This window comes from Falco punctatus (genome assembly GCF_963210335.1).
Source record: "Falco punctatus genome assembly, chromosome: 4".
In the NCBI taxonomy this organism is placed as follows: domain Eukaryota; kingdom Metazoa; phylum Chordata; class Aves; order Falconiformes; family Falconidae; genus Falco; species Falco punctatus.
The window spans coordinates 98,839,194-98,852,048 of record NC_137583.1 but is presented as its reverse complement, the minus strand read 5'-3'; the positions used below and the strand labels follow the sequence as shown (position 1 = coordinate 98,852,048).

Genomic DNA, 12,855 nt, shown 5'->3' with positions numbered 1-12,855 from the left:
TACTGTGTACCAGAGATCAGAGTTGATGCTCTGTAATGGAGTACTTCCAGTAATTGCAGTTTAGGCCCAAATCCCAAGCTATTTGTATTGGGTCTGGCTGAGCACCATAGCACCCCTCACAGTGCTGTGCTTGTATCGATACCTAGAAAGGTGGTGATAACACACCAGTGGTTTTTTTCCACTGCTGAGAAGTGCGGGCACAGCATCAAGGCTGTCTCTCCAACCTCCCCCACCCATACCCATCCCAGCAGGCTGGTGATGGGCAAGGTCTTGGGAAGGGACACAGGCAGGACAGGTGACACAAAGTGACCAAAGGGATATTCCATACCATATGGCATCTGCTCAGATATAAAAGGTAAGAGAAAGGAGGAGGAAGGTGGGGGCATTTGTTATTTATGACATTTATCTTCTGGAGCAACTGCTATGCATACTGAAGCTCTGCTCCCTGGGAAATAGCCAAACATTGCTTGCTGATGGGAAGTAGAGAATAACATCTTTTGTTTTCCTTTGCTTCTGGACTCACATGACTTTTGCTATTGTTTCATTAAACTGCCTTTGTCTTGACCCACAGGTATTTTTTTCCATCCTATTTTCTCCCTCTGCTGCTCTGCTGAGGAGGAGAGTGATAGCGCAGCTTGGTGGGCACCTGGCGTCCAGCCAAGGTCAACTTACCACACTGTTCTTCACAGGCACAAGAAGAAATATTCTTAGCTCCTTCTGTTTTAAGAGCTGAGACATGTAGTGACTGAACAGCCCAGTGTGCTTCATTTGCAGCAATGATAGAGGTGGCAATACACGGTCACTACAGTCTGATCCTCCCTCAAAGCGGAAGGATTACAAAACCCACTAGGTCTGATCCAGATCCATTCGTATCAGTGGGGGTTTTCTAGATCTCCATGCTGCCACCGACTGAGCCGTCGCTACACGGCAATACAATTTCTTAGTGCAAAGCTGCATTGGTTCTTGTGGGTGTGGGAAGTCACAGCTACCGACCCCATAATCTTTTATAGGTGCCTTTGATATCCCTATTTTGTTTTCCATCAGCTGCAGTGGTTGTTGGCCCAGACACCAGGTGCAGTTATGTCTTTTTGTATGTGGTAGTTACAATTAGATAAATCTTGCATATCAGAGTAGAAACACATATATGTGTGTGCTTAGAATTCTCATATATTGTTTCTCTATGTGATCAACAGGAGGACACTGTCCTCGCTTGGATCTTCAGCATATTTATGGAAGCCCCCAAGTCGCAGTTCCAGCATGAGCAGTTTAGTGAGCAATTATTTGCAGGTAAGCAGGTTACAATGTTTATGTGGCATGGTAGATCTTTAATTAATGGCATAGTTCCAGAGAGCTTGGTAGTTTTATGGTGATTATGACTCTTGTAATGGTAAACTACAGAAAGAGACATTAATTAAAAGTACAGGGAATTGTCAGGTAGCTGATTCAACTGAACATGCAAATCCTGTAGAGGAAAACAAATACTCAGAAGACTGCCTGCAGATAGATATGTTTTCATTTATCTTTTCTGAAAACAAGCCCCATTTCCTATGAGTTGGTATTTTGTAGTGCTGTGGATGCAAGATGTAACGTCACTGTGCATTAAAAACCTGAACTTGCTCTCATTTGAGCACATAATTCAAATACCTGTTTAATACTTCTTAAACTTTCTGGTTTTCCCCTTCTGTTCATTTAGGCTCAAGAGTTTCCCTCCAGCCCTGATGCAAATAGCTCACTAAATGTTGAACACCTTGAGGGCTTTGAAGAGATGCGTGTAGAACTTGACCAGGCTGAGCTGAGGCAGAGGGAACTTCAGGATCGTATTCACCAGCTAGAAATGGAAAACCAGGAGCTCCAGGCAGCTGTCCGCCTTCAGAAAGAACAAGTACAGGTAGAAAAGGAGAAGAGCAATAACTACAGTGAGGAGAATTCCCGGCTGACAAAGATGATCACAGAGTTACAAAAGCAATGTGAGGTTTCACACTCCACTCAGAGCACTGTTCATGACCTGCAGAAGTGCCTGCAGTCACTGGAACTGAATGCAGTGGAGCAGCAGAAGGAATATTCAACAAAGCTGGAACAGCTTGTGACCAGCAAGGAAAACTGTGCCTCAAAACTGGAGGTGTTGAATCAGGAACTGGTGGCCTCTAGGGCTTTGGTTGCTATGAAGGATCTTTGCATCGATGAGCTCAGAGCCAAGTTGGGTGCCATAGAACAGAAGAAACTCAACCTCCTTTCAAAATTTGATGCTGCCTTGGAGGAAAAGGGACAGCAAGCAACAGCTCACTGTGACTCTGCCCTAGAGATAAGGGCTCTGTTAGAGAAGCTTCAGGAGACAGAAAAGGAAAAGGCAGATATGCAAAGACTCAGTGATGAACATGTGTCTCAGCTGAAAGCAGCAAGGGAGGAGCTGCAGCTGAAAGAAGAGGCACGGAAGGAACTGGAATCCAGATACAATTGCCTCACTGCTGACTCCAAAGAAGAAAGTGAAAAGCTGCTTGGGAGCCTGGAAACCATGGCAAAGGAAATGGATGCACTTCAGAAGGCCCTGACCCTGAAAGGAAAGGAGATGGCTGAGCTCCAGACCCAGGTAATGGGGTTGCTGGCTCAGGTGGGGTCACTGGAAAAAAATCTTGAGGAAGCAAGGAAAGAAAAAGAGAAACTTGAGGAGGAGTATGGTAGGAGGGAAGGAGCACTGAAGCAGGAATCCCAGTCGCAAGCAGAGCAACTTGAAATACAGGAGGGTCGCTTAACAAAGGTGAGTCAGACTGTGCGTAGCCTTGAGGAGCAAAACCGGAAACTCTTGTCTGAGAAAGAGCATCTCAGCCAGAAAGTCAAGGAGCTGGAGGAGCAGACAGAACAGCAAAACTCTGCAGTGAGCGAAATGGATGAGGAGAGCAGGAAGCTGAAAGCAGAGAATGCAAATTTGCAGCAGTCCAAGAACAAGATGGAAGGGAAGCTGAAGAATTTGGAAGCTTCTAAAGCTTCCTTGGAAGCCGAGGTAGCCAGGCTGAGAGCCTCAGAGAAACAGCTTCAGAGTGAGATAGATGATGCCCTGGTGTCAGTTGATGAAAAAGAGAAGAAGCTCAGGGGCGAGAACAGACAGCTGGATGAAGATTTGCAGAATGCCAGGAGGCAAAGCCAAATTCTGGAGGAGAGATTAGAGGCTCTGCACTCAGACTATGAAGAACTAAAGCAAAAAGAGGAGACCACCAAGGAGTCTTATGCCTCACTTGAAGGACAGCTTAAGAGTGCCAAACAGCGTAGTTTACAAATGGAAAAAAGCTTAGGCGCCTTGAAGGAAAGCGAAGAGTGTCTCCAGTCACAGCTCACAGAGAAGGAGGCAGAACTGCAAGGCATGGAGAGCCAATGTGAGCAGCTAAGAGCAGAAGCTGAAAGACATAGGAAGAAAGCAGAGACTCTTGAGGTAGAAAAGCTCAGTGTTGAAAAGACATGCCTTCATCAGACAAAGCTTATTGAATCCCTCACGTCAGAAAAGGAATCAGTGGAAAAACACCAACTAGAGCAGGCAGCTTCTCTGGAAAAGGATGCAAAAGAACTGGCCTCCAGACTGACCATAACTGAAGAGCAGTTGGAGGTCAACCGAGGTGAAGTGTCTAGGCTGCAAGCCGAAGTCCTCAACCTGCAAGTCAAGCTTCAACAGACCGCTAATGAGAGCGAGCAGATGAGAGGTGAGCTGTCAATCACAGAGACTGTCTTGGGAGAGCAAAAGGCACTCGTCCAGCAGCTGGCAGAGCAAATTGAGTCACTCAATAGAAACCATGTGCAAGAATTGGTGCAATGTAAAGAAAGAGAAGAAGCGCTGAAAAAAGAGCAGGAGACAGCAGCCCATCAAAAAGCTGAGATGGAAAATAATTTGCTGAACCTGAAGGAAGAGCTGTTCAAGGTTAAGCAGTACTTGGAAGCTGCTAGAATGGAAAACGAAGAAAACAAAGATCTCCTCCACAGGACCAACACAGACATGGCTGAACTTGGCATTCAGATTTGTGCCTTGACCTCTGAAAAGGTGGATGCAGAAGAGCGCTTAGCCCAGGCCACAGAAAGGCTCAAAGAACTGCAAGAACAGGCAGCAGAGCAACAGGAGAAGCTGAAGCTCGACACCTCTAATCTCAGACAGGAGAACAAGAGCCTGCAAGAGAAATTAGACGAGGCTCAAATATGTGCTGCTGCTGTCCCAAATCTGCAATTGCAGCTGGAGACAGTAAAGAAACAGGCACAGAGTTTCCAAGAGACCAGCCAAGAAGAGCTGTCTGCAATAAAATTTCAAATGAGCACTGAGATTCTAAATTATCAGACAAAATTCAAGGTAAATTAATGTGATTATCATAGGTGAGGGAGTTGTACAGGATTTCCCCTGCTTTAGTGTCTGCTGAAGCAATTACTGCATGAAATCCTAAGGTTTGTGTTGGTCAGGCTCTGAGACTAGCACACAACTTAGCCTGGGAATCCAAAAATGTCTCTACACTCCTGACCTAGGTCTATTGGAGGTAAAATAACACTTCACAGTTTTTTGGAAATGTATAGTGTGGCCATCTGAGTGCACTGGAAAGGCCATGTGATATGGAAAAGCCAGCCAGTAATGGAGAGGGTGATGATTTCCTATGTTGGCACTGAAAGTGGCATCTTCTGTAACTGTTCCCTCTGGTCACAGCTGTGATTTTTTTGTTTTTTGCAATGTGAACATTGCAAGACCTATTCCCCGCACCTGTTAACGCTGCTTCTCCTTAAAACCGATTTTGGTGAAAGCAAACTTAAACTGAGACCAGATACTTTTGCCATTAATTCCCTCATATATGTCTGCGTTCAACTGGTCAAGGTAGCAGCCGAGAAGATCAAAGTTTTGCTTCCAGAAAAATGTGTCAGCCCTGTATGTGTGAAGCAGCGCACCTAAAATCTGAAGATCTTATTGTGTTTGTCCTGCCGTTCTGAGATAATGTCTAATTCTGGCAGTTGATCAGAGGCTTATGCCAGTGGTGGTATCCAGAAATCCCATGAGTTTGAGAAAATGGTGTAGATTCATTTATGTTTCATTTTCTTAAAGGCTTCTTAAACCTTGATATGATTTGGACCGTTTCACTCTTTTGAGCCAAAGTGTTTTGCAAGTTGGGCTTTCTTTTTGTTGAGAACTGTAATAGCCCATAGAAAGTAACAGTAAATCACAGAGGGGACTTGCCTTGAATCTGTGAACTGGGTATCTGTCATCATCTTTCATGAGCGTGACAGTAGTGCTGTATTTATCCCATACATAGCAGTAAAAGCACATGTGATTCACAGCTGGGAATTTTGTAGATGAAGGGGTGGCTGCTAGAGGAATGCTAACTCCTTGCTCGATCTCCCTGCTAGGCTGTCAGTGAAGAGTGTGAGAAAGTAAGAGAGCAACTTGAGGAGCAGAAGCGACAACAGCATGCTGCAGAGGAAGAGATTGCAGAGTTACAAGTAGGTGCTTGATCTGATTAAAAGACAGGTGTTTGTGTCAGCAGGCATTAGTGTTATAATTGAGAAGGCAGGCAGCATTTGTGATGGCTAGCTGTGTGTCTGAGAATACCCTTCAATAAGTATGGGTGCTGCAGACAAAATACTCAGCAGCTGAAACTTAGCCACTGAAACAGAAATTATGAAAAGCACAATGGTACTTAGGATTTGTCCTGCTTGGAAAGCTAGTCGGGTTTTATGTAAGACCTTCTTATGTGTACACTTCTTAAATGGGGGTGCAGGTTTAAAAGGTGTCTGTCTTAGGCCTTGCATGCCCACTGCACACAGCCACACGTGTGGATCCAGCTGTCTGCAGGCTGCAAGGGGCACTGAATCAGAGAATTAATCTGCCTGAGAAATAACCCAGCCAGAAAGAAGTCAGATTTTTGCAATGCATTTGTCAAACAGTTGAGTTAGAAGGGTTGTACTGAGGTGTAAGGAATCCAGAACGAAGAAAGTTAAGGTTATTGAACCTGGCCCTGCCTGCTAGCAGAAATACGTACACGTTTAGATGCAGTTAGTTAGTTCCCTGAGGGCTCCAAGTTTGGCAGACTTCTCTGGAGAGGCTAGCTGTGAAAGAAGTTTTTGTTTTCATTGTTCTTTGTGTTCCATATAGATTTAATAAAGAAGATTTTCCTCATTTCCATTTTTTTTTCTTTTGAAACTTAGAAGTGGGGAAAAACCTTTTAGGGCATATTCTTTTGCCATTATCTTTGAGAGATTTTCCTTGATAAGGAAGCAAAAGCTCAACTGACATGGGCTAATAAGAATTACCAGCTTAATACTGTCTTCCTGTAGAGTCTATCCCTTATTCAGTATGACAGAAGTAATCAATCACTAGTACACAACTGATTAGTGTCCACTTATACAATAATATCTTAATTGGTGGTTTGGCTTTAACTGATTCTTTTAAAGCATTGTTTAGGTGTCTTGGTAATCGTCCTATGCTTGGTGAAGTGTTGTTTTTTATGTGTAAAGAAATACGGTATTTATTTCACTAGGCTGCGAACACGAGTTTATCTAGAAAGCTGGATGAAGCAAGAGAACAGCTGTCTGAATCAGAATCTGCTCGGCTGCAGAAGGAAGAGGAGGTGACATCTCTGAGAGAACTCTTGGAAAGGTGGGAGTTTGGGTTCTTTACACAAGCCATTAATTGTAAGCCAAGCAAGGGGCCAGTAACCAAAGCATATTGAAAATTGCTGTGATTTATGAAGTAGCATATGCCATGCGGTTTATATAGGGCAAATAGTTCATGGGCACTGACAGGAATACTAGATTGACACTTCAGATGAGAAATATGTAAACTACACAGCACACATGAATGCAAGGTTCAGGTTTTATTGTATTGTTAATTTAGCTGATGGTCAAAATTCATTGTATGTTGTCCTTTATGAAGCTGAAAGACAATTTATAACCCCCTTTTACCTTATAAGTTAGTCACAAAATTTAAAAACCAATATTGGCTCTCTTTATAAGGAATGGAAAATTTGTGCTTTTCGACAGTTTGGGTTTTTTCTCCTCTTCGTGAAGTTTCAGGGAATCAGTAAGAATTATTTGAATGGGACCACATCCTGCATGTCTTTGTCAGGTTTCTTAGTTTTAAGTTTCTAATGTGGGCTGTGTTTCAAAGGTCTGTGATGTGGGTAGGCCTGTGTGGTGTGGATTATCTGGCAGTCCAAAATAGATCTTCATGAGGCATGGGCTCACACAGGGTCTGATGGTTTAACCAAAGCCTTTGTATTTTTACATTTTTGTGCTGATATCATCTGTCTTTGTGGGAAGTCTGATGACTCTTACCTATGTGCTGAAGGTTGTCAGTATGAAATCAAAGTCATCAAAATATTTGAATTCAGCTGAATTGGCTGAGTGAGTTCAGACCAGATCAGCCCTCCATGTTGTGTTGCTGTAGCATTTTTGATCCATTGCTAGGTCTCACAGTACTGAAATTGCCATATTGTCAAGCCAAGACTCATATTCTTGGAAGCTTCCTGGTGACATTTCTTTACATTGACTGTGCAGTGAACTGAGTTGTCTCAAGCTTTAGCTTTTAAATTGCATCTGTGTTAGAAGAATGTTGTGAGAAACTGGTTTGCTTCTCTTTTGGGAACATGAAGGCTATGGAGGAGTAGGTATTAAATGGCTCTTTTGTATGCAGCCTGCAAATGCTGAGCAACCTGCAGCTATAAGACTTTCCCTTTTTAGCTCACTTTGCAGCTGCTGCTGATCTTAGCTTCCAAGGACACTAATTTTATTCCCAGTGTGGTAGCTGTCATAAGCTTTGCTATAAACAGGGCATCCAAGAAATTGCTGATTGCTGACTGTGTTCACTAGATAATGGATCTGTGTGCACTTTGTGATGCAGAAAACTGGAGAGATTCTGGCTATAAAAAATGTGTATTCTTGAGAACAATTTGACTGAAACTACCTGTTTATCAGGGTGACAGACCCCTTTCTTCCATAGGGAAGACTTGAATTCACATGAACTAAAAAACATTCTTAATTGCCTTTGTATTTGACCAGGATCCAAAAAGAAGCTGATGAAGCAAAAGAGAAGGTCCTGGATTATAGTGAGAAGCTCAGCAAGGTGGCAGCAGACAAAAATAGCAGCGATCAGAAGTTATTTGCTGAACTGGATGACCTGACGAGAACAAAACAGTTCCTTGAAGAACGTTTGATAGAACTTATCAGGTTGGCCTCAAAATAAACAGCAAGTGGAAATTAAAATCCTAGCTTAGGATGTTAAGGGATACTGCCTAGGTGGTTCAGTCTTGTATTCCTGACTTGAAGATAATGGTCAAGTTCATCAGCAGTTGAAATTTTCCATTTTCATAATGCAGTTAAAAATCTAAAACCCAATAGTATCTCCTCCTTAATTTGCTGTCTGTTTTGCAAAAATATGTAGCTCTCTGCCTGGCATGTATTTCTCTCCCCTCTCCCCTTCCCCTTCGCCAGAGCTTCAGTAGGTTTCTTGATCTGTCTTTATTTCTGAAAGCTCCTCAGAAGTAACAGCAAAGCAATTTTTACCAGGAAGCTTTCATCAACATTCTAATTGAGGTTGGTTACCAGTAAACCAGGACTGATAATTTCTGTGTTGTTTTTTTTCTTTTTAACTATGTCTGTGCAGAGATAAGGATGCTTTGTGGCAAAAATCAGATGCTCTGGAGTTCCAGCAGAAGCTTAGTGCAGAGCAAAGGTGGCAGGGGGACACAGAAGTTAATCATTGTCTGGACTGCCAGAGAGAGTTCTCATGGATGGTGCGCCGACACCACTGCAGGTCAGTTTGTTGAACTCTGTTACACTGTTAAAAAGCAAAATTCAGGAAGATCATTTACATGGATTACTTCTTAATGAGCACAGTTCTTTGGTCAAAACCATTGATAGAGGACATTGTAGAGTCTGAAAGAATACATGATGTCACAAGGGCGTAGGAGACATTAATAGAAAGGTCCCTTGACATGTATTACGGCAAAGATCCAGATGCAGCTCTGACTTGGGGAGTCTGTCAGTTTCTCATTTCTGGAAACAAAGATAATCACACCCTACATAGTGTGTTTCTCTGAAGGACTGTGTTTTTAATATATTTATTATGCACTGCTCTGTGCATGCTGTGAACAGTATTCACTAAGATGGTTTTGCTAGTGTGGTAGAAGTGTTCCAGAATAAATCCAGTGTGCTTTGCCTTTATAAATCTGGTTACTTACACTAGGTATGTTCAGAGATAATAACCAATTGCAGAGTAATCTTTTTTAAAAAAGTTAATATTAAGTTATTTCCTATACAGTTAGCCTGCCTGAAGTTATTAGTTACATGATCTAGATTTATTCAAATGTAAAGTAGATACATTTCAGGGTCTTGGTGGTATGTTTTTTTTGGCTCTTTACTGTTCGTGACCTGACTCATCATGCAAGGTGTGTAGTCTTGGGACTGTTTTAACTGCATATGAATGTAGGGAACATTCAGTGGGTATTAATGAACAGTGAAGTAATTCCCAGTACCAGCTTCCAAATTACTTATTTGTACTAAAATCTGTGAAACGTGTTCATGTTTTCACCTACTAATGATTAAATTATTATGAAAAAGAACCCAAACACTAAAAATTCACAAATAACAGTCATCCCTGCTGGGTGCTTTTCTTCATGAAAATCTTAACATGTATATTAAAAAATAGTTGACAGGCTTAATACTGAGAGACTGCAGAACAGAGATGACAGGAAGCATGAATGCACTTGCATGTGCCAATAGTGTTTTTTCTTCCCTGTCTGAAGGGGAGGGGTTGATTACTAGGTCGAGATGTATGGATGTGTTCTTACAGTCCTTCCAATCAAATAGAGTTTTGCTCTGAGTATGAGGTTTGGCCTATGTAATATTATTAAGTAAATTTCCTTCCTGTGTACTTTATACATGTATTATTTATTTGTATTGCACATTTGTGGGTATTTAATTGTTTTATGTCTTTATATTTAAAAGTATATTTAAAATTTTTTAGTATTTTTATGGGGTTTTCTGTTTTCCCTATTTATTAAGGCAGCAAAGTGTGAATGTGAATTTCTGTCCTGTGCTTGTCAAGAAAACTTCCTTCACTTCAGAAAGCAGCAGTCTGTATTACGAGTTTTGCTGCAGATGTAGTATTTGGGCTTTTGCAGACAAGATGACCATTATGACACAGCCCCAAACTGTCACGTAGATATGTTCCACCTGTATGTGGTATTATTCTAACACCTTTGGTTTTGAATCATTTCTAGGATGTGTGGTCGCATTTTCTGCTACTACTGCTGCAACAACTACATGGTGACAAAACCTGGTGGAAAAAAGGAGCGTTGCTGCAGAGCTTGCTTTAATAAGCCTAGAGTCATTGTGGACAGCACAGATGACTCTGGATCCAGTGCCAACCAGGAAGGATCACCGGCTTCATTGGAATCGCCTGTGTCACCATCTGAGAGAGCTTTTGGTTAGTGTATTGTTTGTATGCTGTGGAGAAGAAAGTAGGGTTCTTATTTTCTAAGAAGCCACATAATCACTTCCTGCTCCAAGGACCTGTATGTTCATAGAGTGTTTTCAGGGTGGGACTGCTTCCATCTTTTAATTTGATTGGTATTGACAGAAATTTGCATGTGTATTAAATGACTGTCAGTCAGCCTGAGGTTTTCAGTTGGTTTTAGTAGTTACCTAATGCTTCCGTTAAGGTAGAGGAATGGCCCAGTCTTCCCCCTTAAGGGTTTTACTTGTTTGTTTTCCAGACAGCCAACTAATATTGTTTATGTTTCTTTTCGTGTCCTTTTATGGCACAGTTGCCAGTGAAGCCTCTAAACCACCAGATGATGCAGCATTTGATATAATCACTGATGAGGAGCTGTGCCGAGTACAGGAATCAGACTCTCTCCACAATGAAAGTCAGATGGAGGGAGAGTCTTTGGATCAAAGCATGACAGATCTGTGAGTAAACACTGCTACATGGGCAGGGGACTCTTGGATATTGTTTGAAGTGTTGGTTTGGAGTTTTTTTTTTCCATTCAGTGGGGATAGCCAACATCTGCATAAAGAGAAGACACTTCTGTTCCCAGCCACATGTTCAGTAAACCAGCACAATATAGTTTTGGCCTATTTGCACAGTCAGCATCAAATCTAGCAAATCCAAACAGCTCCATCCTCTCCTTCCTCCTGCTTTACCACAGCACAGAGGAGTAGTCGCAATTCTGTGTTGCCGTCAGTCCCACTGTCACCATTAAAAATCAGCTTGCCGTCCATGCTGGATAGCTGGTCATTCACACTTAACTTATAATAGGAGCTAAACAATACTCTTTTTCAGGCTCACCATTGCTTAATATGAAGAGAACAAGGAGGTGGGGAAAAAATAAGGAAAGATGTGCTGGTCTTATGTCAGGCTTCATTGAATGGCGCGTGAAATAACTGGTCTGTTTCTGTAGCATTCCTTACAACTTTAAAGGTAAAAATTTACAGAAAAGAAAGAACAGGAATTGCTTAGCTAAATCTGGCACAAGTTTGTTCATTTTTTTCTTAAGAAAAGGAGATTGAATGCAACTTTCAGTCACTTTTTTACAGCTATTTCTACGTAAATTAGCAATGAAGAGGACCTAAGGCATCTGAATGAGTAGTTGGTTTGCAAACTATGTTTTAGTTCTATAGTTTAATGTATATCCATGTTTATACAAAATATTGTTTTACTGTTGTTCAAATGTTTTCAAATACTTTATGAAAATTCTGTTCTGTAAAATATATTACCTTTGAAAAACTTTTACATATTTGAGAAGAAGAAAAAAAGAGCAAGATCACGTAAATTCTGAACTTGTTTTGCTTCTGAGCAGAAAAATAAGTGTGACAAACCTAAGTGCTAAACTGAAAATAGCCACAGAGTAACCAGCCTGCTGCTGTAAAAGCAGACCTAGACGCTCATGCCCCCATCAGACCAGTTTCCGGCATAAACCACAGTGACTTGCAATGTGGGTATAAGGCAGACTGTACAGACTTGTTTATTTGCAAAAAAACCTTTTCAAATACATTTCGGTTTCTTGGTAAATAAGTTCTATGTATTCTGCCTGATTTGTATGCTGTTGACACTGATAGTGTTCATGTCTATAGTGTGTTGGGCAGACATGAATGAACTGAACTTCACAATGCTCTTGTGAAGTTAGTATTGCCTTTGTTTTGCAAAGGGACAATTTGCAGTGGGGAATTTCTGTTTGTTCATTTGTTTTGAGAAGAAAAAAGTGTCATTTACTCCTTTGAATTTATGCTGTCTGCAGAGGGGATATCACAGGTGAGTTAGCTCTGGAGAATACAACCAGGAGAAAAGAATTAAGTGTGTGTCACCATTTTTTTCACCTTGGGATTGGGCTAGATACATCTTGTCCCACAAAGTATTCAAGCTGGAAGGAGGGATTGCCACTAACAATGGAATACTGTTCTTGAAGGGCACCCATACGACATCCTACTTGCACTGTGTAAACTCTTAAAGGCTGTCCATCTCCCCTTGTTCACAGATTATAGGCAGGAAAGTAAGTAGTGTTTTATTCCCTGTTGCTCTTGGTTCATCAGTTTTATGTGCAGGGGGGAGATTCCTACTGTGGTAATACTTCAAGCCTGAGACATACTTTGCAGAGAATGCAGTCCACACCTGCCCTTCCCCATGACACTTGTTATGTTTGAAAGGTCTCACTAGCCTGAACACTGGCGAGGAGAATGGCTTTCTTACACTGGTTGTCTTGAGCATCTCATGTTGAGTGTGTAGTTTTGTGTTATGGTAGAGATCTAGAAACTGATACATGAGTCAGAAGATGGTGTGGCACTTGTGACACATGTTTAAGGGAAAAAAGCAGAATGCAGTGTTGATTAGGACAGCACAGAAGT

At 41.7% G+C, this 12,855-nt stretch overlaps 1 protein-coding gene across 7 annotated transcripts in view; it reads left to right on the top strand.

Annotated features, from left to right (window-relative positions):
• FYCO1 (FYVE and coiled-coil domain autophagy adaptor 1) overlaps nt 1-12,855 on the top strand; it is a 53,764-nt gene that overhangs the window by 17,927 nt on the left and 22,982 nt on the right. For 6 of the 7 annotated variants that reach the window (XM_080387163.1, XM_080387166.1, XM_080387165.1 and 3 more), the window contains exons 7-14: nt 1,194-1,287; nt 1,694-4,324; nt 5,362-5,454; nt 6,492-6,610; nt 8,011-8,178; nt 8,615-8,764; nt 10,233-10,438; nt 10,779-10,923. In XM_080387163.1, coding sequence (XP_080243289.1) covers nt 1,194-1,287; nt 1,694-4,324; nt 5,362-5,454; nt 6,492-6,610; nt 8,011-8,178; nt 8,615-8,764; nt 10,233-10,438; nt 10,779-10,923 — 3,606 coding nt within the window. The remainder of the gene's footprint in view (nt 1-1,193; nt 1,288-1,693; nt 4,325-5,361; nt 5,455-6,491; nt 6,611-8,010; nt 8,179-8,614; nt 8,765-10,232; nt 10,439-10,778; nt 10,924-12,855) is intronic. The other variant, XM_080387169.1, reaches the window with a different exon arrangement.